Source organism: Schistocerca nitens, chromosome 1, assembly GCF_023898315.1.
Source record: "Schistocerca nitens isolate TAMUIC-IGC-003100 chromosome 1, iqSchNite1.1, whole genome shotgun sequence".
NCBI classification, from domain to species: domain Eukaryota; kingdom Metazoa; phylum Arthropoda; class Insecta; order Orthoptera; family Acrididae; genus Schistocerca; species Schistocerca nitens.
The window spans coordinates 838,187,428-838,214,748 of record NC_064614.1 but is presented as its reverse complement, the minus strand read 5'-3'; the positions used below and the strand labels follow the sequence as shown (position 1 = coordinate 838,214,748).

Below are 27,321 nucleotides of genomic sequence, written 5' to 3'. Positions count from 1 at the left end.
ACCAGAAGCTCCGTATGACCCGCGTTCAACAGCGTAAACATGCTACCAAAGGAGAACTTCCGTGTGGCATCAACGTCTCACTGCAAGAAAACGCTACCTCAAATTGCCAATTCGCTATTTGTTACCAATCACCTGCTAGAGTGGCATAGGCAGTAGCCTACCGTACAACTGCCTCCCCCACCCCCCATCCCCCACCCCCACCCCCTTCATATTAATATCTACCTCGAACTGTCCAATGGAATCCCAGAATGTGACGTTGGTAGCAACTTGACAACTGATATGAGGCAATATACAGTGGAAGACCGTCCCAGAATCCAGCATTTCGTCGTCTTGAAGAGGACCGCTGCAAACGTCGGCATTTCAGTCGCTTTAGTATTCCATACTACCCGGGTATAATATCCAGAATGACCTTTCTCAAACCCCATGATCTCGATAAGTCGAAACGTCAGCGACGTTTCTTACTAAACGTGCAGGTGGTCCTTTGAAGAAAACTTAATGGACGAGGGAACCTTCGCTTTCTGCCAAGAGCTCTTCCGAGATTGCTTTAAGATATTCCTCTTGCACAAGTTGGGTGCTGTGGTACATGCGTGCTGATTGAAGACATCTAACGCGACAGTCTGGTCCAAGACTGATAGGACGAGCAGGGCTTGTAGGTTGGCCTCCAAGAGCACCTGACCACAAACCCCCGGATTTTGCTGATGGGATCATCACAAAACTAAAAACTGAAAAAGAAACGTTAATTTGGTTGAAGAACTGGAGTAGCGAACTGTGTAGGGTTTACACAATATTCTGGTGGTGTTTAAAAGAATTTGTAATTCATTGAAGAGACGAGTGCAGTATTGTATGCAAATGCGCCGACCTCAAGTACAGCTCCTTCTTTAGCATCTAAAAGAGTAAGGTAGACTCAAACACATTACGTGCTGCGGTGGTATCGTATTTATTGCTAAGGTGAGCGATGACAGAAAGTTGAGCTTAATTAGACGGCGACTCATTGACAATCGAAAAGTTAACACCTCAGATTCATTTGTATTAAATTGTACGACATTTCATAGTGAACTCAGTGGTGATTCATAACCAAACATCCACATTTAAGCCATAAACCATGTTCACGGGAACCTTTTTCCTTCGTATACTTTAACCTGCGTCATTTTATGCTATTAAGTACGACTTATCTTAGAAGCTAGGTTCAAGAAAGACAAAATTACATTTTAGGTATTTGTAGAGAAAAGCTTTTGATAATGTTGACTGGATGTGCTGTTTGAAATCCTGAAAATATCAGTGATAAAATATAGCCACTGAAAGGTTATCTGCACGTTCTACAGAATTAGACTGGGTATAATAGACACGAAAGGCACGAAAAGAAAACTGTAGTGGAGAAGGGAGTGAGACAGTGTTGTAGCCTATCCCCGACGTTATTCAATGTGTATATGGAGCAAGCTGTGAAGGAAAGGAAGAAGTTCAGAAAGGCAAATAAAGCTCAGAAAGAAGAAAAACAGCTTTGAGGTTTGCTAATGACATTTTAAATTTGTCAGAGACGGCAAAGGACTTGAAAGAGCAGCTGATCGGAACGGAAACCGTAGCGAAAAGATATTATAAGCTGAAAAGCAAGCAGAGTAAAACAAGGGTAATTGAGTGCAATCGAATTAAACCAGGCGAGGCTGAGAGAATTAGATTAGGAATTGAGGCATAAAAGTAGCTGATCAGTTTTGCTTTCTGGGCAGCAGCTTCGCTAAGGATTGCCGAATTGGGCAGCAGTGGTGTCTATGATGGCCCGGACCCCACTTGCAGAGGGGCACCGAACGGATTTTGCGGAAACTATATTATGATTAGAGTAAATTCTATATATTATATTACTATATCTGTTTGTGGACGGTGGGTGCCAATAAAGTATAATGTCGTAACTGTCGTAGCCCAGGCGCCGAGAGGAAGGGTGGGTGGGAGGAGGGATTTGGGGGGGGGGGGGGTCTGGGCGTCAATAATGTGTGGCATCCCGGGTGCCAGCTACGTTCGCTACGACACTGTTGGGGATAATATGAAACGCAGACTGGCAATAGCAAGAAAATCAATTCTGAGAAAGAGAAATTTGTTAACATTGAAGGTGAATCTAAGTCTTAGAAAATCTTTTCTGAAGGTATTTCTCTGTAGTGTAGTCCTGAAGGGAAGTGTATCGTGAATAATAAATAGTTCAGACAAGAGGAAAATAGCAACTTTTGAAATGTGGTGCTACAGGAAAATATTGATAATTACATGGAATAACGAATGAGGAGGTACCGAATCGAACTGGGGGAAAAAAATGTGTGGCACAACTTGGCTAAAAGAAAGGATCCGTTGATAGAACACAACTTGATGCATCGCTAAATTGTAAATTTGGTAGTTGAGAAACGAAGGAGTGTAGAAATTGTGGCGGGAGACCAAAGCTTGATTACAGTAAGCAAATTCAAATGAAAGTGCGTTGTGGTAGTTACGCAGAAATGAAGAGGTCTGTGCAAGATAGAGTTAGTCTTCGGCCTGAGGACAGCACTAACAACCTGATGGCGCACCCTGTATAACTTTTAGTAAGAACTAATTTCTGCGAGAGGGTAAAACAGTGCTGTCTAGGTGGGATTTTAAGCGCGTTTTGGAAGCATTGTAACAATTAAGCTAAGCGTCAGGATGGTTTGAACTCGCGCCAGTAGAGGCGTCCACGGACGCTTCGGCGCGCCTGCTGCCATCTCACGGTGTCGGCTGGTAAGACGCTGCGCGGCTGAGGCTGATGAATCGGCGCTTCAGCTGCCCTGTCACTCTGGCCGCCCATCAGCGCCTGGCCCAGGCGGACAGTCGCGAAGTACACCAGCTCCACGCTGCTCACCAGGCTCGCCCCCACGAACAGCCCGCACACGCCACCAAAGTTACCTGGCAGCACCCAAGCAGAAAATGATCAACTGGCTAATTATAAGCTTAACAAATTTGCATATTCTAGCAGCTATGAGCGTGCATGCAGACGTGGAGGGAGGAGGAGGGTGTGGGGGTTTGCAGGGTATCTGTAAATAAAGCTCTTTCAAACAGCATTTTAGTAAAAGCAGGTCTCGGGGCAGGTCAGTTCATTTCAGGAATATTATTGAACACAAACCATATTTTCACAGCTGCTGCTTTACAACATAGAACGTCGTCGAGCTGGTGCAAACAGTCAGCGTCTCCGAACTGTTGCTCTACTGTATTTAACGCGAAATGCTGTAAAATTTATTCATATCCTTCAGAATTTACTGTTTTCTTAAGAGCAACGAGCAAACCACAGCCTAACCACGAGAAAAACCCCCATGCCATGGCACAAACTTCCCTGTTTTTCACTGTGCCCCCCCCCCCCCCTATACATGACGGCATGTAACATTCTCCATTCATCGGCCAAATCCAAACCGTTCCATTGGATTGCTAAACGGGGCAACGTGATTTACTGCATCGAATCACTCGTTTCCAGTCAACCGCTGTCCAGTGGCGCCGCTCTTTGTGCAACGTCAAGTGCCGTTTAGCACTTTCAGCAGAGACGAGTGGCTTACGAGAAGCTGCCGGACCATTGTATCCCATTCTTTTTACCTGAGATGCAAATCTTCAAGAACAATCTGTCGCAATGTCTCCCGATTGATTCCCACCTGTTGTGCAGCTCGCTGATCGATTTCTTGGGACTGGTTGAAACACAGCGCGTGTCTTCTCGATGTCTTCAGGCATTTTCACCCGTTTTAGACGACAGAAATTCATCATGAATACTAACAGTTCTATCAAACATACGGATCAAATTCTTGACTGTTAGCACCCTTGGTACGGTTGTCTTCAGCTTGAAGTCGATCACAAACTTCCTTTGAGCCGCAGTTGGACTGTTATTTCTCGCGTAGTAGACTTTCACAAGCGTTATACGCTTAGGCACGCTGTACCGTGACATTTTCATGCGCAAATAGCGCATACTAATGCCCGTCATGCCCCGGTGCCAAACGTGCAATTTGAGCGTCGTAACGCAAACCGTTCAGAAGTTATGACGATTTTATTTTAAAGAGTTCAATAATTGTCACCTCGTAAGTTTTCCATGGTCCCTATCTGCCCTGAACAGAACGTGTATACTTGCCACTGACACTCCTGTGACATTCAAACGGACGAGTATGCGTGCTACTGCAATTTCTTCGACAGGAAGGTGCGCTTTTTCAGCAGTCCAGTACACAGCCACGTAACATTGCTGCAACGCGACGTGCTCTTCGTAACAGATTCTGTATTTCCTGCAGAAGGCCAGTATCCACAGATGAGGATAGTACTTAATGTACTTCTGGTAGCTCTAGTGTACTACCCTCAGTAGCCCTCCCAAGACAGCATCTTCCAATCATTTGACGGTAGTTGGGCTGATTTTCAGCAGCTAGCACATCTCTCGCCCAGGAACAGCACACACAGCGAGGCTGAATTGTGGTGGTGCAGCCAGGACAGTCACCAAAAAACTTAAAACCAAGCCTGCTGAAGCTCTTTGAATTTAATTTGTAGGTCTTTCGCGGTGGCATGTTTCAATAAAAACTTGTCGGTTTTCAAACTATGTTCATTCGAATAAAGTTCTCGAGCTTTCGGTGGCAACCTCCGCCATCATCGTCAGGAATGAAACCACTGACTGACGGGGCTGGCACAGTTTTCCACTTATATACACAACACTGCTGCTTCAGGTCCAGCCAGAGAAGGCCTAAACGACACGTGCATGGAAGGTGAGTTTCGCAGCTCCTAGCAGCTCCGGCCCGCCGCGGGACCGAGTAACGTCAGGTGGCGCGAGGGGCCGGCGCTACGTTTGAAACTCAGAGCGGTCTGAGGCGCTGCAGTCATGGACTGTGCCGCTGATCCCGGCGGAGGTTCGAGTCCTCCCTCGGGCATGGATGTGTGTGTTTGTCCTTAGGATAATTTAGGTTAAGTAGTGTGTAAGCTTAGGGACTGATGACATTAGCAGTTGAGTCCCATAAGATTTCACACACATTTGAACATACGTTTGAAACTGACACTCACTCCCGCCCCTCCACAAGCGTTAAGCGTCCGCCGTTGCTTCCTTTCGACATCCAGAGCCCACTCCAGCGCACTAAGAAGTGCATACCACTGGTCTCTGTTAAAGTTGTTGCAGTTCATTTTAATCTCAGCAGCCTCTTTTGTATCGGAACCAAATATGCTGACGCGTGAGCCTAGACTGTTGTGTATTCAAATCGTATTTTGTGTCCGTTTTCCAGGCAGTTCTCAGCTATGGCCGCCTTGTCAAGCTCCCTTTGTTTAGTATGTCGCTTGTGCTCGGTACAAGGCTCTGTAACTGTGCAAATTGTCTGACCTATACAGACGCTGCCGCACTCGCAAAGGGCAACATAAACACCGAGCACACGAAGTGGTTTGTCGTCTAACAGGGTGCAACATATCTGCTATCTTAGGGCAGGCCGGAACACGTGTTAGTCCATGTCCCTGCAGCACACGTCCTAACTTGCTACTCGTTGCCCCCGCACGGCAGGAAAGCAACCGACATGGGCTCTTCTGTTAAGTCACAGGCGTCCTTCTTCGGTGGCATCTGAAAGCGTTTGTAATGTCTCTCTTGCTACAACCATGCTATCTGCACAAACGTCTCAAGTGCTGCAATTCGGACTGTAGGTGATCGTCGTCAGAAATAACTTTTGCTCTGTGTGCTAACATGTTCAGGACCACTTTCTTTTGTACAGGGTTGGAGAAACTAAGAGCGTTCAAGTATCGCTCAGTGCGCGTCGGTACACTGAACGTCCAAGGTCGCCTCATGCCTTCCACTCTACTAAAACATCTATGAACAGTAGCTTGCTGAGACCTGAGTTTCTCCTGGCGTATACAACTTTCAAATAACTTCCGGGAGTTCAGCCAGGTAACACTTTCAGCGACCGCCGATATTTCGGCGGGATAACACCCCGCCATTTTCAAGGCAAACTGCAACGGACAGGCGGTGTACATGCAAATTTAAAACCTCGGTTCTCGGACAGAAGCAGGAAAGATAACACACACACACTGAACACTAGTGCCACCAAAGATGACCAAAGTCAGAGCTATCGATAGTGAGACTATGAATTCGCAGGTGAGGTAACACTGACTCTGTCCCTCTGTTTTTTGACAAGGGAGAGAGCCGGATTCCAAACAGAGTTTAAACAGAAACCTCCATCCCTGTTAACGAGGTTGCTCGCTAATTTAATCTCAACTGCCTCCCTAATAACACTGTCCCAATAGCTGGACGTGCATGCCAATATCTCGGTGTTATTATATAACATGGGGTGACCAGTATCCAAGCAATTTCGACAATAGCAGATCTATTTGGCTGCTGTAATCGTGTGTGCCGTTTATGCTTAGTACATCGGTCCTCCACGGTCCTGATAGTTTGACCAATATGTGCCATGCCGCAGCTACAAGGTATACGATATACACCCGCCTTACGCAGTCCGAGATCATCCTTAACGGAACTCAAAAGTGCTCTAATTTTAGATGGAGGTCGGAAAACACATTTCACATCGTATTTCCGTAAAATACGACCGATCTTGTTGGACGTGTTTCCTACGTAAGGCAAAAAGGCAGTAGACTTAGGTGTTGACTCAGAATTATCATCAATCACCCGATGTACAGTGGGTCGATAGCGCAACGTACGTTCAATCTGTCTGTCACTATAACCATTTTGAGGAAAAGTAACTTCAAGATGGGACAGCTCAGCTGGCAAAGACTCAGCGTCAGAAACGACATGTGCCCTGTGAACCAAGGTACGAAGTACCCCTCCACGCTGAGCCGGATGGTGACAACTATTAGCCTGTTGGAGGGACTGAGGTTGAATGACTCTGATATTTTAGTGAGTTTCGATGTGGTCTCTCTCTTCACTCGTGTTCCTCTGTCTGATTCGTTGCGGTTAATTGAGGCCAGGTTTGGTGCTGAATTAACTAATCTCTTTAGGCATGTGTTGACATCCACTTACTTTTTATTTAATGACCAGTATTACGAGCAGACAGATGGAGTTGCGATGGGTAGTCCGTTGTCTCCTGTGATCGCAAATTTGTTTATGGAAGACTTCGAGGAACGTGCATTGGAGTCGGCGCCTTTGAAACGAGCCTGTTTCTTTACATACGTTGACGATACCTTCGTTGTTTGGCCTCATGATAGGGAGAATTTGAATGTCTTTCTAGAACATCTGAACTCGATCCTCCCGAACATTCGTTTTACCATGGAGGTGGAAGAGGATGGTTGCCTTCCCTTTCTTGACGTGTTGGTTAGGAGGAAGGATGATGGATCATTGGGACATGCAGTCTATAGGAAATGTACTCACACCGACTTGTACTTACAGGCTAATAGTTGTCACCATCCGGCTCAGCGTGAAGAGGTACTTCGTACCTTGGTACACAGGGCACATGTCGTTTCTGACGCTGAGTCTTTGCCAGCTGAGCTGTCCCATCTTGTAGTTACTTTTTCTCAAAATGGTTATAGTGATAGACAGATTGAACGTACGTTGCGCTATCGACCCACTGTACATCGGGTGATTGATGATAATTCTGAGTCAACACCTAAGTCTACTGCCTTTTTGCCTTACGTAGGAAACACGTCCAACAAGATCGGTCGTATTTTACGGAAATACGATGTGAAATGTGTTTTCCGACCTCCATCTAAAATTAGAGCACTTTTGAGTTCCGTTAAGGATGATCTCGGACTGCGTAAGGCGGGTGTATATCGTATACCTTGTAGCTGCGGCATGGCACATATTGGTCAAACCATCAGGACCGTGGAGGACCGATGTACTGAGCATAAACGGCACACACGATTACAGCAGCCAAATAGATATGCTATTGCCGAAATTGCTTGGATACTGGTCACCCCATGTTATATAATAACACCGAGATATTGGCATGCACGTCCAGCTATTGGGACAGTGTTATTAGGGAGGCAGATGAGATTAAATTAGCGAGCAACCTCGTTAACGGGGATTGAGGTTTCTGTTTAAACTCTGTTTGGAATCCGGCTCTCTCCCATGTCAAAAGCAGAGGGACAGAGTCAGTGCTACCTCACCTGCGAATTCATAGTCTCACTATCGATAGCTCAGACTTTAGTCATCTTCGGTGGCACTAGTGTTCAGTGTGTGTGTGTCATCTTTCCTGCTTCTGTCCGAGAACCGAGGTTTTAAATTTGCATGTACACCGCCTGTCCGTTGCAGTTTGCCTTGAAAATGGCGGGGTGTTCTCCCGCCGAAATATCGGCGGTCGCTGAAAGTGTTACCTGGCTGAATTCCCGGAAGTTATTTGAAAGTTGTATACGCCAGGAGAAACTCAGGTCTCAGCAAGCTACTGTTCATAGATGTTTTAGTAGAGTGGAAGGCATGAGGCGACCTTGGACGTTCAGTGTACCGACGCGCACTGAGCGATACTTGAACGCTCTTAGTTTCTCCAACCCTGTACAAAAGAAAGTGGTCCTGAACATGTTAGCACACAGAGCAAAAGTTATTTCTGACGACGATCACCTACAGTCCGAATTGCAGCACTTGAGACGTTTGTGCAGATAGCATGGTTGTAGCAAGAGAGACATTACAAACGCTTTCAGATGCCACCGAAGAAGGACGCCTGTGACTTAACAGAAGAGCCCATGCCGGCTGTTTTCCTGCCGTGCGGGGGCAACGAGTAGCAAGTTAGGACGTGTGCTGCAGGGACATGGACTAACACGTGTTCCGGCCTGCCCTAAGATAGCAGATATGTTGCACCCTGTTAAACGACAAAACACTTCGTGTGCTCGGTGTTTATGTTGCCCTTTGCGAGTGCGGCAGCGTCTGTATAGGTCAGACAATTTGCACAGTTACAGAGCCTTGTACCGAGCACAAGCGACATACTAAACAAAGGGAGCTTGACAAGGCGGCCATAGCTGAGAACTGCCTGGAAAACAGACACAAAATACAATTTGAATACACAACAGTCTTGGCTCACGCGTCAGCATATTTGGTTCCGATACAAAAGAGGCGGCTGACATTAGAATGAACAGCTACGACTTTAACAGAGACCAGTGGTATGCACTTCTTAGTGCGCTGGAGTGGACTTTGGATGTCGAAAGGAAGCAACGGCGGACGCTTGACGTTTGTAGGGAGGCGGGAGCGGCAGTTTCAAACGTGGCGCCGGCCCTTCGCGCCGCCTGACGTCACTCGGTCCCGCAGCGGGCCGCAACTGCTATGAGCTGCCCGACACATCTCCGCGCACGTGTCTTTTCGGCTCACGCTGATTGGGCCAGAGACAGCAGTGATTCCTATATAAGCGAAAAACTGTGGCAGTTCCGGCAGTCACTGGTTTTTATAACTGACGACAGTTTATTCTAAACGCAAACGATATATACTGTTAAAAAGAAGAGTAACGTGACACGATATGTTAGTTACTTAGAGGTATTGTAATTCACAAACACCGATTTACAACCAGTTGAGAAAATTCTCGAAATGTGCGTTGGCAAGCGTCGGAAAATTCTTATAAATATATATTTTCCCACGTTGGTAAATAATGAAATTAAGGAACGCGTAGCTCTTAAGGTGGGTGCACTATCCGAACTGTCTAAAATGCACAAATAAAATTTACAATTGACGATAAGGTACGAGGTTTACGCGTTATTAGAAAATATTCTAAAATACACAATATAACACGATACACACGAATATTGACACAATCAATCTAAAATTATAATAAAACGACACGAACAGTAGAATGTTAGAGTTTAGAGTTTCAAATCGGATCTTTCTGGCACACGTGGTCTGACACTAAGGAAAATTCAATGCGTGGCTTATACAAGTAAATAATCGCGCGGATTGCAGGTTTTTTTTCCCACTTAGATGACTCTGTGACAACTTCTACACTGGCCTGCCGACGATGAACATAGCAGCATCAGTTTATCTCAGTCAAAACTGCGAAAACTGTGAAGCGCCAGCAAAGCACGTCTTACGGCAGCTAACCAATCAACCGTTGAGTCAAGTGCTGTTAGTAACTCGATGCTAATCCCTTAGGTTAATGATTTTCCCATCTTTCCTGTGTTAAATACGTTTCAATAGCGCTTTTCGATCACTTCCGATATTTCGCAAATGTAATTTACTCAGTCTAACCGAGGTTTCCTTTGTGAACTCGTACACTTGGCACCTGACAATCTTCTGAATGTCTCACTTCCATACCTGTGCAGTATTCCTCCTTTATGAAACAAATTGCAGAAAGTATTTCAACTGTCATTTGATATGTTGCGAGCTGAATTCCTCTCATTTACTCAACACCTTCATCAACCTGGCCACGTGACGGTCAGTGACAGTAGTGAGACGACACAAATTTGTGTTTGGGTGGGATCTGTCTCGAGCAAAACGTAATTTTTCTTCCTTTACCCCGATATGTTTCGCTGAACTTACAGCATCATCAGCGGATTTTTATTTCCCTTCTATTATCAACAGGAAAAACCCTGCTCGCTACATGTACCCATGTGAATTCGAGTTTTTGAGAAGATATTCACAAAGTTGAAAACAGAGTTTTTTCCGTTTTTTATGCGATAAATTACAGTTGTTTTCCTTTCACAGTTTCATGTTTACAACAATATAGAAGTTAATGTAGGTAAGCTATTTACATCGAAAATTTACAACTAGGGATGTTAATATAGTTTCACTCTCATTCTTTTACTGAAATCCTCAACATCTCCTGTCCTTAACGATTCTGAGTATTAATTACTTTCCAGTCGCCAACTTCTCATTTTCATGCGTCAAGGCCACTAATCAAAACTAACTCTGATGTGGACATCCTGCGTAAACGGTTACTCATACCACAGTCTTGCTATAAATAACGTCTTCTTGCCCCCCCCCCCCTCCACTGTCCACCTTGCAAGTTCTCGGAGGGGAATTCTGACAAACTTTTTTTCAAAAAAAAAAACATAGTTGCTCATATTCAGTGTATTATTTGTCACAACTGATTCTACCATAGTTTTGTCAATAGGACCTAAGGTATAAGAATCTATGTCATGAAGATTTTGTCTTGCAATTTGTAGCGTTCGAGGATTAAAGACTTTACCAAGTACTTATTTGTTTTACGCAGTCACACCATTCGAGACTTCTTGCAACGACTCTTTTTGTATCCCGTTGTGTGGGTGACGGATACTGCAAGACGAGAAATGTACCCAGGTAATCAAGAAAAATAGGACTTTATTACTGAAGAGAGAATACACGATAACGTTAGGTTCTGCACAGCTTCTAAATAAACACAACTGAAAATATCGCCCCGATCTGATGAGAAACTGGATTACTCGATAACCGTTCTTGAATGTACAATTTGAGTACAGCGTCTGTCACAGTAAGGAAGCGCTACTGTAGATAAAGTACGTATCTGCTACACTATCGATTCTTACTTCCGACTGGCATATCGAGCTCTATGGATGATGGTGCTCACTGAGCGTCGATGTCGAAATCATGAATTATTAACTAGAAGTCGCAAACTCGCAGAGTGATTGGCGAGCTGCTGAGTGATGTCTCATATAGCCATCCGGCGGAGGAATACTGCGAGGTCGTGCCTGTGTTGCGGAGGCGAGCTAGTGCCGCCGGCAGCAGCGCTGTAACCGGCAGATGTGGCGCCAACAAATACCGCAGCGGCTGCCGCTGGAGTTGTGAGGTGTGGTTGAATTGTAGGCCCCTTGACGGGCGGCAACCCGCGGCTCTTTTCTGTGTGATTGGTGGCTGTATCTTTAGGAGCCAGACATGGCTACCACAGTACGCTTTCCTCCGGAGGAGACAGCGAAGCAATCCCGCTGTGTAGTTGGCGAATTTGATGCAGGGGATAACCAAGGGTGCAGCAGCTATATTGAAAGCAACACTCGTGGTGTTATCACTGTACAGCAATGCCCAAGGTATGTTCAGTTGCAGATCAAGTGATCATGTTTGTGACCGAAGTCAACAACAGTAACAGTGCCGATCAATCACGGATCCCAAATGCCAGCAGCAAACAGCTGGATGGGCCAGCTGGGCACTGCATACTTTCCGTCTCCGTCTGTACCATTACAGTCGATGTCATGTGTAGGCACTTTGTGGTCGCGATGTACTGCGCTATATGTAGGTCCTGACGGTGTCTTCTCGAAGCTAGAGAAGCAATGTACAATGTTGCTCAGTAAGTTGGGCAACACTGGCAGCAGTCGTGGTATCACAACCCTCAATGAAGACACACTGACTACCAAGCAGCACGTTGATGTTTCAAATATGCTATCAAAATACTGCCTTTCCCTTTATCCCACTTTCAAACAACGCATGTGAATCGCGCCAGAGGGTCGCATTTAAGCTGTTAATTTTTTATTTTTAGATGAGCGGTTTCGATCATCTAAAGAGGTCAACATGAGACCTACACTCCTTGATGACAGTAGAAATCGCGGGCGTGGAGCAGGTCCGTCCGTGTTGGCGTGTCGTCTAGAAATAAAAATTAACAACTTAAGTGCGACCAAGACTGTGTTTACGAAATAAATTGTAATATTAATGGATCGCTATTTTTCATGGAATAATTTTCCAAAAAATTTTAGAATGATAATCGATGTCTTAACGCAAATTGCATTTCCGCCATTTTGGAGAAATGTAGTTAATGTTTCGTGCAATTGCAATACGAGTTCTGCATTGACTTTCATTCTGCTGCAAGCTGCTTAATGCTCAGTGCTTATAACAATGTTATGCAATAAGGAAATACGAGAAACACGAAGCTTGGAAAGCATACTTCGTAAGTATAACATCCGACATGCAAATAAAACGTTAAATAATCATAACAGCCTACTAAATGATGCCAAAATATCATTATGCGAGCAACACAGGCAATTCCAGAATCAAGAATACGGAGCCCAACATAACAAGAACTACGGTGGACGACGGTGAATGGTAAATATGTCCCTGCGAACGTAACACGTCAGTATCGTTCCTGGTCTATCTCCAGCTGCAGTTTGTGTTACCCATCTAATGACTTCGTCATCGTCGGAACATTGCACCCTAACCTTCCATCTGCTTTGGAGCGTTGCGCCTTTGTGCTTTAAAATGAATCACGGCTTGCACATTTTTCCGTTTACTATGAGTCTGATAATCATGTCGTCCTGCAATGGGAAAGTAATTACGAGGGTTGTACAGAAAATAAGTTCCGATCGGTCGCGAAATGGAAACCACAATGGAAATCAGAAACGTCTTATTTGCAAAAAGTTAGGTATACCTTCCACCTACTTCTCTACATAGTCGTCGCTCCAATTTCGCATTTTGTCGTAGTGTTGTATCAACCTTCCAATATCCTTGTCATAGAAAGCAGCCGCTTGTGCTTTCGGCAGTGGTCTGCAGCTGGTTGTCTGTGGAAAAATTTTGCCTTCATAGCCAGCGGTTCTTGTGAGCACAGATAAGACTCAGGGGGAGCCAATTACGGACTGTATTGTGAGTGATCGAACACTTCTCATCGGAAACGCTGCAGGAACGTCTTCATTGTCCCTGTAGTGTACGGCCGAGAATTGTCATGAAGAAGGAACTGCTCGACAGTTGTGTTATGTGGGCTGCACGACACAGGCGAAATCTCTAACCAGGCCCTTATACTTGGCGGGATGCGCTATTCCCTACGCATCTTTACGTGCTCACTGTTCACTCAAAATTGAAAGGAGCGACGCGGCACGATCGACGGGCGTACTAGAGACACTGCCCAACACATCTGTGCAAAGCTTTACTGGATTTTCCCAGTGGTTTCCGTTTCGCGACCGATCGGAACTTACTTTCTGGATAACCCTCGTATTATTTTAGCATTGCGTTCAGAAACGCTAAGTATGCCATTCATATCTAAAGTGCAGTCAGAGTAGTGGATAATTTATTATGTTATAAAACAATTGAAACCTCACTCTATACTCTGCCTGACAAAAAATGTGAAGCACTCAGTAGGATGTGGGAAATGAAATGGAACTACACAGGCTGAGAGGGTATGTGCGTTTTTTCAGTGATTACAATATAGAGTAAACTTTACAAACAATTTGGCAATACGTATCCACTTATCACTATGGCGCTGCAACATTTCTGGCCCGGATACATGCAGAAGTGTGTCATAAAGACGTTGCATACTCTCCCGATTCAAGCGGGCCCACAGCTGTAACTGTTTCTTGATATCCCGACATTGGGACAGAGTTGGTGTCCGAGCTGAGCCCACATGTGTCCTATAGCGGACTGATATGCGAATCTTGCTGGCCACGAGAGTCCGTCAGTATCACGCAGGCCGTCTGCAGAGCTACGTACCGTGTGTTGATGAGCATTGTCCTGTTGAAAAAAGGCACCATCATACTGTCGCATGAGAGGTAACACGTGAGGGTGCTAGATGTCCGTGACGTACTGTTGTGCAGTCAGTTTCCTCACTCACTACGAGGCATTGTCGGGAGTCATACTGAATGGCTCCCCACATTGTGGCGCCATGAGTAACAGCGCTGTGCCTCTCGAAAACATTGGGAGAATGTGACGTCCAATTTCCGCCGTTCTTGCTGCGGTGTTAGCGGCAGCCACCGCATGAGACGGATGTGCAGAATGACACAGAATATTGCAGGGAATCCATTACTTGTCATCGGATCGAAAGCGCAGATAGGTAGGGGTTACAATGTTCTAGTCGTACACTAATGGGATCCTCCCTTGCGGTGGCCAGACGCGGTCGACCGTAACCTTGACGGCGAGTATGACTGCCCTCACGTTTCCATGAAGCTCAACACTAGACCATTATCATGTCCAAATTCTCCACAAATTTGGATGTTACACAATTCGACCAGCCGGCCATATGGAGACCCACAATTAGGCCCTTTCAAACTCTGTCTGGTGGTAGTAATGCTGTTTCACATGAGTACGCTGCATCTCCGCCTCCTTCACAGAGATCACTCAGCATCAGACTCTGTTCATGCTCGTTAGACACACTACCAGGACTGAGAAGAACACCAAACACGAGCAACACAAATGCACTCTGGTGGTCGCTCTGCCTGTCATAGAGAATTGCAACTCCAATCGTTTACAAGCCCATGGTGTGTATATGTACGAAGTTATATTGATATATCTGTCCATGTCTTCTGGATGCTTCGACGTGCTATTCATGTCTTCTAGATCGTTTCTTTTTTTTTTCTTTTTTTTCACGCAGTGTATTTCATGAAGACCCCATCTGCGGTGAGCCGGCCGCGGTGGTCTCGCGGTTCTAGGCGCGCAGTCCGGAACCGTGCGACTGCTACGGTCGCAGGTTCGAATCCTGCCTCGGGCATGGATGTGTGTGATGTCCTTAGGTTAGTTAGGTTTAAGTAGTTCTAAGTTCTAGGGGACTGATGACCACAGCAGTTGAGTCCCATAGTGCTCAGAGCCATTTGAACCATTTGAACCATCTGCGGTGACTTATACGCTCTGCAACAAGGCAGATATAAGGTCAATACTGATTTGCTTTAACGCTGAACGGCTTCTATCCAGACGTTCAATGGACACAAGGAGTTTCCTTTCAGGAAGGATCCAGCATTCACTGGAGACTGAGGAAACACCTTTGATTCAAAGACGGCATGGATCGAGAAAAATTTTTGAAATTTACGCTGTGTAAACTTAAATATATTAGTTAACCAATTAAAAGTGCATACTTGTCGCTTTTGAAACTTGTAAATGCTGTAACAGTAATATTAGGCGACCAGGTGTGTCTCAACCGCTGACGTAAGTCATGGCAGGTGAATTGGTGCATATGTGCCACTCGGTTGTATGGAATCACCGTAGTGAGACGAGTCGACATGGACTCTTGACAGAATAGCAGAATGAAGCTACCCAGTTTGGACATGCTCATTTGCACATTGTGAGGGAGTCGGCCCTATTTCTTGATGTCTCGAAAGGGATTGTTCAACGTCCCTATAAGGAATGGTGTAACTTTCGAAGCCACGTAATACATTGTAAGAACAAGAGCTACAAAAAAATATCCTCAACTCAGGAACTGGAGACGAATAGCACGCCTTGTCAATGAGAATCTATTTCATTTCCGACAGTAATTGTTGCAGTCAGGGAATGCAGATTCATCTCAATCATTTTCCGAAGGATCACTGCGAAGGAAACTGTATGTAATGTACATTCAGAGGGGGACACCGGTCCTAATTTATGAATCAAAACGTCAAAAGGGGTGGCATCCTCCTGCCGTACACCATCTGAAATAGCGATAAACCCACTGCAAATGAACCTTCGAATTATAGGAAAACTGTATACAAGGTAAATAGGCATCCCAGTCGTCGTACCTGGAAACTACGTAATAGATCAACACTTGTGCACGCGTTCGGTTCTCCCATTGCTCTGAGAACGAAACGGACTTGTTCGCAATTTCCATATACACAACATGCGGCGTAGTTGTTCCATTAAATCCGAAACAAAATTCGTGCCCTGTTCCGTAATTATGATCTCGGGCACCCAATACTTTAATGTCCACTAGTCTACTAACGCCTGCCGTTGGTCTGGCATCGGTACCATTGCCAAAAATCGAGAAAAATGATCGATGATCATCAGAATGTACCTATTTCCTGCAGGTGTTTTATTAAATGGCGCGAGGACATCCAACCTTAACGCAGAAAATGGACTGGACGTCTCTGGTAACGTTTGTAGCGTCACTTTCAGATGTGTAATGTCAGCCCTCTGCGCGCCCGGCACACAATCCTTAACATACTGCTCCGCGTCACACTTCCTATTCCCGCACGAAAACTGCTCTGCTACGCCCATCGCACGTTGCCTACCATGACTTGACAACATATGGTTGTGAGCTTGCTTTAAAACTTCCTTCCAGAAACCCTCTGGAACCACCACGCCTGGTCCACACCTCGTCTTTCTACACAACAAACCCCTGTGCGTAACGAAATGTGGTTGCAACTTAAATGCCTGGTGCTCCTTATCCCTTACCTTGCCCGCTGCCACTGTCTTTCCTTCGCCCTTAAATAACAGATACCAGCCCCGCAAAATTGGTGATGGTATTAAAAGATGTAATCTTTTCTAAATTTTACAGCAATGGGCCGCTAACAAAAATGCAGCCGTCATCAACAATGGTAGTCTGCTCCAGTTAATTTCAACAGTTTTCTTTCCAGTGATTAATTTCAATTTCTACTTAAAACCAAATTTTAGCAATCTTGTGTGACCAGACGCGTCAATATTTCTATTCGTTCATGTCCTTATATGTGTCCAACGATACGTCAGGAAGAGATCTGACAATTTAAGTTCGCTTGGCGGCTGCTTCGTGCGTCTGCCGAAACCAGTCACGTAAAGCGACTTTGTGTGCATTTACATTGCAATGCTTCCGTGTTGCCGCATCTCTGTTGACGACCATTGTTTTCTGTGAAAGTTTCGCCCCGGCGTCTAGCCTACATCCTTTTGTTATTCATAGTTGAAAGCTGGCAACAGCGCTGGCAATTGTCAGGGTTCCGCTTTCACCGTTGTCGTTAAGTTCAAACTAGTCGACAATGGTGAATAAACATATTATTCAAATAGTGCATTCGTCACTTGAGCCATGACTTATTTTAATCGAAGTTTGAAAAAATATGATAACGTTGTTAACATCGTAAAGTGACATACGGTCAACGCCGTTGCCTCTCGTTTCAGAGGAAAGAAACTTCGAATGTAAGTCTCCAAAATACAAAATCGCAGTCAGCACTTTTCAGAAGAGCACGATAAAAGTTACCAACCACTAAAAAGGCAATGACATGAGAAATGTGAATACATCAAATGGCATGCTTGCAGGCGTTCGGTTGAACTTTAAACAAAGAAAACATTTGACATAAAAAACGCTATCCTTTTTATGCTCTTATCTTTGGTGTGTCTGCAAAAAGTACAGAGCGATCCACCGAGGTCAGGTCAATGAGCAAAGCGAGATAAAAGTACGCTTTACATGCCACGCAAATCACGATATCACAGCCACCGGAGAACAATAGCTCTCATGCGACCTTTAAATATTTGATTGGATTTCCTGTTATCATTTTCTGTCAGAGTACTTGTAGCTGGCGCACACAGTTGCGTGCTCCGGAACAAGCGCGGCTCCCGCAGATAGAATGTAAATACCGCGCATTCGACTTCGAAGCAACTGTCACGCACCGCCGCTCTGACAGCAAAAAGCGTGCACTGACCTCCCCACATGCATATGGGGGCAGCGTGGGCGATGACTGACCACTGCTGGCGGAATTTGATTCTACCTTTTCCGATGCAAACGATACATAAATACAGCGTAGCTGCCCAACTGCTATTCAGTAACCCATTCAGCGTCCTTTCTTCTGCCCACTTCCTGCAGTACGTGGCTTCCAGAGGAACGAAGAAAATAAAGTTTTTTCTGCAGATCGGTTTACTGTCCCTCAAAAAAAAATTCGCCTTTAAAATTTCTACGCTTTTGCTTTTGTTCGAACAAATTCTGGAAACATTTTCACCGTAGTGATGTTGATGCCTCAAAACTTTTTCTGGAAAGAGACAACCGCTACATGAGGTAATGAAAATCGCTGCCCACACACGTTTTCAGTGACGTAAAAGAGAAAAATGAAATCGTCGAGGGATAGATCACGTGAATATGAGCAATGAGACTTTATGTCGCTCTTTCTTCCCAACAACTAAACTGTTGGACGCTGTTGAAAGCCTGCCCTCATTTCTCTATATTAATAAACGGCTAATCCCGGAGATAACCACCTAATCCGACTTGCAGGCTGTCTGTCTAACGGGTTCCAGGGGCAACAAATACTGCACTTTCATTATTTCGTAAATTATTAACAGTATTTAAAAACTGAAAACGCTGTCATAATGTACTCAATAAGAACTCTCTACGTCTGCATCTATATGATTACTCTTCACAATCAAGTGCCTGGCAGAGGGTTCATCGAACCTATTTCAACATATTTCTCTACCAGTCCATTCTCGAACAGCGTGCAGGAAACACTTAAATCTTTCCTTGCGATTTCTGATTTCTCTTACTTTATGATGCTGATCATTTCTCCATACACAGTTAGAAGAAAGTTGGTGAATGAAATTTTGTGAGAAGATCCTGTCGCAACGAAAAACACCCTCGATTTTATGATTGCCACCCCAATCGGTATATCGTATCCGTGACAGCCTCTCCACTATTTCGCGATAATACAAAACGAGCTGCCCTTATTTGAGTGTTTGTCGGTTTCCTTCGTCAGTCCTATCTAATGTAGATCCTATAGAGCGCAGCAGTGCTTCAGAAGAGGTCAGGCAAGCGCAGTGTAAGCAGCCTCTTCAGTACACTTGTTGCATTTTCTAAGTGTTCTGCCAATATATCGCAGTCTTTGGCTCGTTGTCCCCACAACATTATCTATTTGACAGTTCCAATTTAAGTTGTTTGTAATTGTAATCACTAACTATTGATCCGAATTCACAGGCTTTAGATTTGTGTGATTTATTGTGTAACCGAAATTTAATGGAATCCTTTTATCACTTTTCATACTTTTCATTACTTAGAATAAATTGCCACTTTCTGTACCACGCTGACATTTAAAAAAAATAATTTTGCAGTCGCTTTTGATCACCTGATGACTTTACAAGACGGTAAATGATAGCATTAACTGCAAACAATCTAAGAGGGCTGTTCAGGTAGTCTCCTAATCGTTTATATAGATTAGAAAGAACAGAGGACCTATGACACTTCCTTGGTCAATGCTAGATGTTACTCCCATTTTTCTCGATGACTTTCCGCCAGTTACTTTGAACTGTGGCCTTTATGCCAGGAAATCATGAATCTAGTAGCGCAACTGAGACGACACTCAGTTAGGCATGCAGTTAGATTAGAAGTCGCTTCTGAGGAACGATGTCTACAGCCTTCTGGAAGTCTGAAAACGTGGAAACAGTTTGAGGTTCCCTGCCAGAAGCACTCATTACTTCGTGGTAATATAGAGTTAGTTATGTTTCACAAGAACATTATTATCTGAATCCATGTTACCTATTTGTCAATAAATGGTTTTCTTCGAAGTAATTCGTCGTGTCTGAACACGCTATATGTTTCAGTTGCAAAACCCTATTGTAAATCAAAGTTAGTGATATGGGTCTGTAGTTCAGCGGATTACTGGTATTTCTTTTCTTTGGTATTGGCGTGACCTGTGCAGCTTTCCAGTTTTTAGGTATGCATCTCTCAACGAACGAGCTACTGCAAATGATTGACAAGTATGGAGCTACTATCGGCATACCCAGAAAGGAACTCAACTGTTATACAATATGAATCGGAGGCATTGCCTTTGTTAAGTAATTTAAACTGCTTCGCCGCATCGGTGATATCTGCTTCTAAGTTAGCTCATATTGGCAGTTGTTATTGACTGGAATTCTGGAATTTTTACTTCGTCTTATTTGGTGATGAAATTTCGGAAAACCGCTTTCAGCGACTCTGCTTTAGTAGCATAACCATTGGTGACAGTAAAGGTACTGATTGCCACTGGTGTACTTTACATATAACCAGAATCTCTCTGGGTTTTCTGCCAGATTGCGAGACACAGTTTCATAGTGGAACTATTCAAAGCATCTCGCACTGAAGGTCGCCCAAATTTTCGAACTTCTATAAACCTTGCAGATATTGCGTTATTTTAAATTTCGCATATACACACATCGAGTTTTGCATCACCTCAGTTCTGAGAGTTCCTGAACCTGTACAAGAAAACTGGAATAGAGATCAACATGAACACCATTTCCGCCCTTTTTATTGCTCATGAAAACCACACATTGCATATTGTACTACCACAAAGAGAGAACTTCAGAGGTGGTAGCGCAGATTGCTGTACATACCTGTATCTTTGCCGGCCGTTGTGGCCGTGCAGTTCTAGGCGCTTCAGACCGGAACCGCGCTGCCGCCACGGTCGCAGGTGCGAATCCTGCCTCGAGCATGGATGCGTGTGATGTCCTTAGGTTAGTTAGGTTTAAGTAGTCCTAAGTTCTAGGGGACTGATGACTTCAGATGTTAAGTTCCATAGTGCTCAGAGCCATTTGAACCTGTATCTCTAACACCCAGTAGCACTCCTCTTTATTGATGCATGCCTGTATTCGTCGTGGTATACTATCCACAAGTTCATCAGGGCACTGTTGGTCCAGATTGTCCCACTCCACAACGGCGATTCGGCGTGGATACTTCAGAGTGGTTGGTGGGTCCCGTCGTCCATAAACAGCCCTTTTCAATCTATCCCAGGCGCGGTCAATAGGTTTCATGTCTGCAGAACATGCTGGCCACTCTAGTCGAACGATGTCGTTATCCTGCCGGCCGGAGTGGCCGAGCGGTTCTAGGCGCTACAGTCTGGAAATGAGCGACCGCTACAGTCGCAGGTTCGAATCCTGCCTCGGGCATGGATGTGTGTGATGTCCTTAGGTTAGTTAGGTTTAAGTAGTTCTAAGTTCTAGGGGACTGATGACTTCAGAAGTTCAGTCACATAGTGCACGATTGGGGCGCGAATTGTCGTCCATGAAGATTGCCTCGCCAATATGCCACCGATATGGTTGCACTATCGGTCGGAGGATGGCATCGTACAGCCGTTACGGTGCCTTCCATGACCACCAGCGGCGTACGTTTGCCCCACCCCAAAGCAGCAGGGAACCTCCACCTTGCTGCACTCGCTGGACACTGTGTCTAAGGCGTTCAGCCTGACCGGATTGTCTCCAAACACGTCTCCGACGATTGTCTGGTTGAAGGCGTATGCGACACTCATCTGTGAAGAGAACGTGATGCCAATCCTGAGCGGTCCATTCGGCATGTTGTTGGGCCCATCCGTACCGCGCTGCATGGTGCCGTGGTTGCAAAGATGAACCTGGAGAGATGTTGCGCATCATGCTGTCTATTGCGCAGTTTGAGTCGTAACACGACGTCCTGTGGCTGCAAGAAAAGCATTATTCAACATGGTGGCGTTGCTGTCAGTCTTCCTCCGAGCCATAATCCGAAGGTAGCGGTCATCCGCTGCAGTAGTAGCCCTTGGACAGTCTGAGCGAGGCATGTCATCGACAGTTCCTGTCTCTCTATATCTCCTCCAAGTCCGAACAACATCGCTCTGGTTCACTCTGAGACGTCTGGACACTTCCCTTGTAGAGAGCCCTTCCTGACACAAAGTAACAATGCGTACGCGATCGAATCGCGGTACTGACCGTCTAGGCATAATTGAACTACAGGCAACACGAGCCGTGTACCTCCTTCCTGGTGGAATGACTGGAACTGATCATCTGTCGGACACCCTCCGTCTAACAGGCGCTGCTCATGCATGGTCGTTTACATCTTTGGGCGAGTTTAGTGGCTTCTCTGAACAGATGGACTGTGTCTGTGATACCATCTCCACAGTCAACGTCTGCCTTTGGGAGTTCTGGGAACCGGGGTGATGCAAAACTTTTTTTTTGATGTGTGTATATTGAGACAGCGTAACTCAAGCAGTGCGGGTTACAAGGGTTGGACAAAAATATGGCAACACCGCGCCTGCCCGTATCTGCCATTGCTAGCCAAACCTGCAAGTCATGCTGTTGAGTTTGACCGAGAACGACACCTGTTGTGTGTAGTTGTGAGTACATCATATCAGATATAAGGGAATTCGAACATGGGTGAACTGTTGGTACTCTTATGGTGGGTGCTTCCGTAACCAAGGCAGCCGAAGTGTTTGGTATTGCAGAAGGCCTCATATCGAAGAATTATACAGTTTCAGAAGGAAAGCGGAAAAACATCATCCACTAAGTCACAACGCGGACGAAAGTTTGTTTGGAGTGATCGTGTCAGACGGTCATTGAAGAGGGTTGTCACGGAAAATGGGAGGACGACAGCTCCAAAATTCTCTGCAGAACTGTTGTACTCACGAACCCTGTCAGGACCGAAACAAGATGAAGCGAGCTCCATGAACAGGGAATTGCAGGGCGAAGTGGAATTACAAAACTACTTATCACTGAGGAAAATACCCGTAACGAAAAACGTGATGGCGAAGCCACAAAACCGAAATTATAGAACAATGTAAGGAAGTCATTTGTCGGATGACCCTTGTTTCACACCGTTTCCAACTTCTGCCGAAGTTTACGTCCCAAGATTGAAACTTGGGAGAAACGGGTTCGGTAATGATTTGGGAGGCCGTACTGTGGTATTCCCTATACCCCATGGCTACCGTGCGAGATCGAATTATTGCAAGTATTATGTCACCATCTTGGCTGCTCAGGTCCATTCCTTGGTACAATGACCGTTCCATAATTGTGATGCCGTGTTCCAATGAACAAACAGCTCGCATAGCCCACGCTGGTTTTGTGGGCATGAGGATGTGTTGTCGCTTCTCCTATGGGAACCGCAGTCACCAAATTTCGATATTATTGAGCCTCTGTGGTCTACTTGGGAGAGCAGGGTACGTGATTGCTAACCACCGACATCATCGTTACCAAATATTGCCACTGTTTCGCAGGACGAATAGTATAAGCATCGCTTGAAAACCATACAGGACATGTGTTTATCCAATCAGGGACGACTGGAAGCGGTTTTGGCTGTCAACGGGTTCCTACACCGGCATGGTAACGTGTTTTTTGGTGCGGCCGTATTTTTGTGTTCCCCCGCACCTAGATATCATTCAGACAGTAATTGTTCAGGAGAGCACTTAGCGACGTTCAAGAAGGTTTTTACGTAATTTCAAACCCTTACGAAACTTTTTTCTCGCTGATAGCCCCCATAACATGACGAAACTATAAGTTTATCGCTTAATGCATTTTCACTCTTCACGCAGTAAACCTTCAATATCAGGCATGACGTTATAATTTATTACTTCCTTACTACTTAATCAATTCTCAACACATTTTGCAGACAGTATCAATATATATCATGAATGTATATGCAAAATTCTACCATTATACGACACTTATTTCAGCTCTGTTTCACAGAGGAAGACCGCACTGCAGTTCCTTTTCTAAATCCTCGCACAAACGAAAAAATGGCTGACATCGAAATAAGTGTCCAAGGAATAGAAAAGCAACTGGAATCACTCAACAGATGAAAGTCCACTGGACCTGACGGGATACCAATTCGATTCTACACAGAGTACGCGAAAGAACTTGCCCCCCTTCTAACAGCCGTGTACCGCAAGTCTCTAGAGGAACGGAAGGTTCCAAATGTTTGGAAAAGAGCACAGGTAGTCTCAGTTTTCAAGAAGGGTCGTCGAGCAGATGCGCAAAACTATAGACCTATATCTCTGACGTCGATCTGTTGTAGAATTTTAGAACATGTTTTTTGCTCACGTATCATGTCGTTCTGGAAACCCAGAATCTACTCTGTAGGAATCATCATGGATTCCGGAAACAGCGATCATGTGAGATCCTACTCGCTTTATTTGTTCATGAGACCCAGAAAATATTACATACAGGCTCCCAGGTAGATACTATTTTCCTTGGCTTCCGGAAGGCGTTCGATACAAAAATGGTTCAAATGGCTCTGAGCACTATGGGACTTAACTTCTGAGGTCATCAGTCCCCTAGAACTTAGAACTACGTAAACCTAACTAACCTAAGGACATCACACACATCCATGCCCGAGGCAGGATAGCGGTCGCGCGGTTACAGACTGTAGCGCCTAGAACCGCTCCGACACTCGGGCCGGCCGTTCGATACAATTCCGCACTGTCGCCTGATAAAAAAGTAAGAGCGTACGGAATATCAGACCAGCTGTGTGGCTGGATTGAAGAGTTTTTAGCAAACAGAACACAGCATGTTGTTCTCAATGGAGAGACATCTACAGGCGTTAAAGTAACCTCTGGCGTGCCACAGGGGAGTGTTATGGGACCATTGCTTTTCACAATATATATAAATGACCTAGTAGATAGTGTCGGAAGTTCCATGCGACTTTTCGCGGATGCTGCTGTAGTAAACAGAGAAGTTTCAGCATTAGAAAATTGTAGCGAAATGCAGGAAAATCTGCAGCGGATAGGCACTTGGTGCAGGGAGTGGCAACTGACCCTTAACATAGACAAATGTAATGTATTGCGAATATATAGAAAGAAGGATCCTTTATTGTATGATTATATGATAGCGGAACAAACACTGGTAGCAGTTACTTCTGTAAAATATCTGGGAGTATGCGTGCCGAACGATTGAAGTGGAATGATCATATAAAATAAATTGTTGGTAAGGTGGGTACCAGGTTGAGATTCATTGGGAGAGTCCTTAGAAAATGTAGTCCATCAACAAAGGAGGTGGCTTACAAAACACTCGTTCGACCTATACTTGAGTATTGCTCACCAGTGTGGGATCCGTACCAGATTGGGTTGACGGAGGAGATAGAGAAGATCCAAAGAAGAGCGGCGCGTTGCGTCACAGGGGTATTTGGTAAGAGTGATAGCGTTACGGAGATGCTTAGCAAACTCAAGTGGCAGCCTCTGCAAGAGAGGCGCTCTGCATCGCGGTGTAGCTTGCTGTCCAGGTTTCGAGAGGCTGCGTTTCTGGATGAGGTATCGAATATATTGCTTCCCGCTACTTATACCTCCCGAGGACAGCACGAATGTAAAATTAGAGAGATTCGAGCGCGCACGGAGGCTTTCAGGCAGTCGTTCTTCTCGCGAACCATACGCGACTGGAACAGAAAAGGGAGGTAATGACAGTGGCACGTAAATTGCCCTCCTCCACACACCGTTGGGTGGCTTGCGGAGTATAAACGTAGATGTAGATGTAGATGTAGAGATATGACACGATACACAGTACGATGCTTGAGGCGGAGCGCAAGCTACCCAGTCCATGCTCATCGAGTGTTTGATAAGCAAAGCGCTTAGCCACTTCCAACCAACTTTAAATATAATTTAAAACCTTTTCTACACTTTTTCTCGCTACAAACTTAGCTTCAAATATTTAAAAAATGACTCATTTGTAAAGTAATCAGATGTTTGAAGCTGTTTAGTACAGAAGATTTAGATTCTTGTAAGAATAGGGGATGGGAGATTTATGGTTTAGTTCTAACCTGGGTATTCGCATGAGATTTTGATCCCGATTTTATATCCTGAAATGTTACCGATCTATATTAAATCTGACCTATGTCTAAGTAAACGCAGCCTGACAGTGATGAGTAAACTTTCAGAGAGGCAAAGACTTTCCCAAAATGCAATGGAAGCTAGAGCAGTTAACCAGAGTTGACCAAGAAAAACTGAAATCAAAATCCTCACTGGAGACTTCATGCACCTGCTGGATGTGCATTAAAGAATATTTCATCTTATAGATACTGCCTGTGCAATAAAATGTTTATGCCATCTCTGCCGTACACTAATTAATAACCTGAAAAAAAAACTGAGCGTGTGTGGTAGCAGAAATTATGTCGATGACTCTGTGTCCATCGGCACGTTTGTTATGGTTACACAGCGACGTCGATTTGTCTATAGAGGGTGTCCCAGGAGGAATGGTCATTAGTCAGTGACATGAGAGGAAGGATCATTTGAAGCAAAAAAGAATCATATGGAGATATGCCCTATTCCTTATGGTTTTCGAGATAGAACACCTTTTATGTACGATATCATTTATTTATTTACTTAATTTTTTTTTTGTATTATTCAGTACATTGTCATTGTTTACAACGTACCGCACAAGTGCAGATGAAGTAGAGACGAACAATATGACACAGAACACTTGCGACCTATCAAGTCGGGAGACTAGTACAAAATGGCATAGAAAAACTACGTAAGCTATAGCGCATGCGCATCGCGCGAGATTTTCCAGTATTCTTCCGCTCCCTCGATGCAAACTATTAGTCCTGAAGAAAAAATGAACAGGGCCTTTTTTCGTAGTAAAGACAATGTATTTTGATTTTGTATTGCGGCACATTTTCGCTAGAGGCCGCGGTTTTCCGAATTACTCCAGAAAAACGTACAAAAGTAATATTAAATGTGTTCTATCTCGCATACCAGTTGGAATAGGGCGACTGTCAATATGAAGTATTTTGCTTCAAATGAGTGTCCCTGTAATATCCCTGAATATTGACGTTTCCTTCTGGGAAACTCAGTAGAGCTGAAATTTCTTACATCATATAATTGTGGTCATTGTTTAACTCAAGCTGCTTCAAACCAGCAGTAAATTCAAATATAATGAGTGAAAATTTATGGAAGTATGGAATACGTGGAAAGGTTCATTGAACAAAGACCAGGGAGAAGGATAACAAATTCGTAAAATCCCAGTTGTACTCAAATGTAATAATGTTCAAAGTTCAGGGTAGCATGCTTCACTGATAAACTCAGTTGAACAGATCACAAAGTTTACACGCTCACCAGAAATGAAAGGCAAAGAATAATTACGATATATTATTTTGATTTACGAAGCAGTGTCTTAAGAGTAGGAGAATATTGAGGAGTGCCACTTGGAACCTTGACTGACTGAATTAGAAATATATTTCGATCCTCGCG

General features: G+C 44.7%; 1 protein-coding gene across 1 annotated transcript in view; it reads right to left on the bottom strand.

The window, feature by feature from the left end:
* Positions 1 to 2,647: 2,647 nt before the first annotated feature.
* The window catches only part of LOC126208398 (sodium channel protein Nach-like), a 239,755-nt gene continuing 215,081 nt past the window's right edge, over positions 2,648 to 27,321 (bottom strand). Inside the window, exon 11 of the mRNA XM_049938887.1 lies at positions 2,648 to 2,892. Within this exon, the coding sequence (XP_049794844.1) occupies positions 2,648 to 2,892 (245 nt within the window). The remainder of the gene's footprint in view (positions 2,893 to 27,321) is intronic.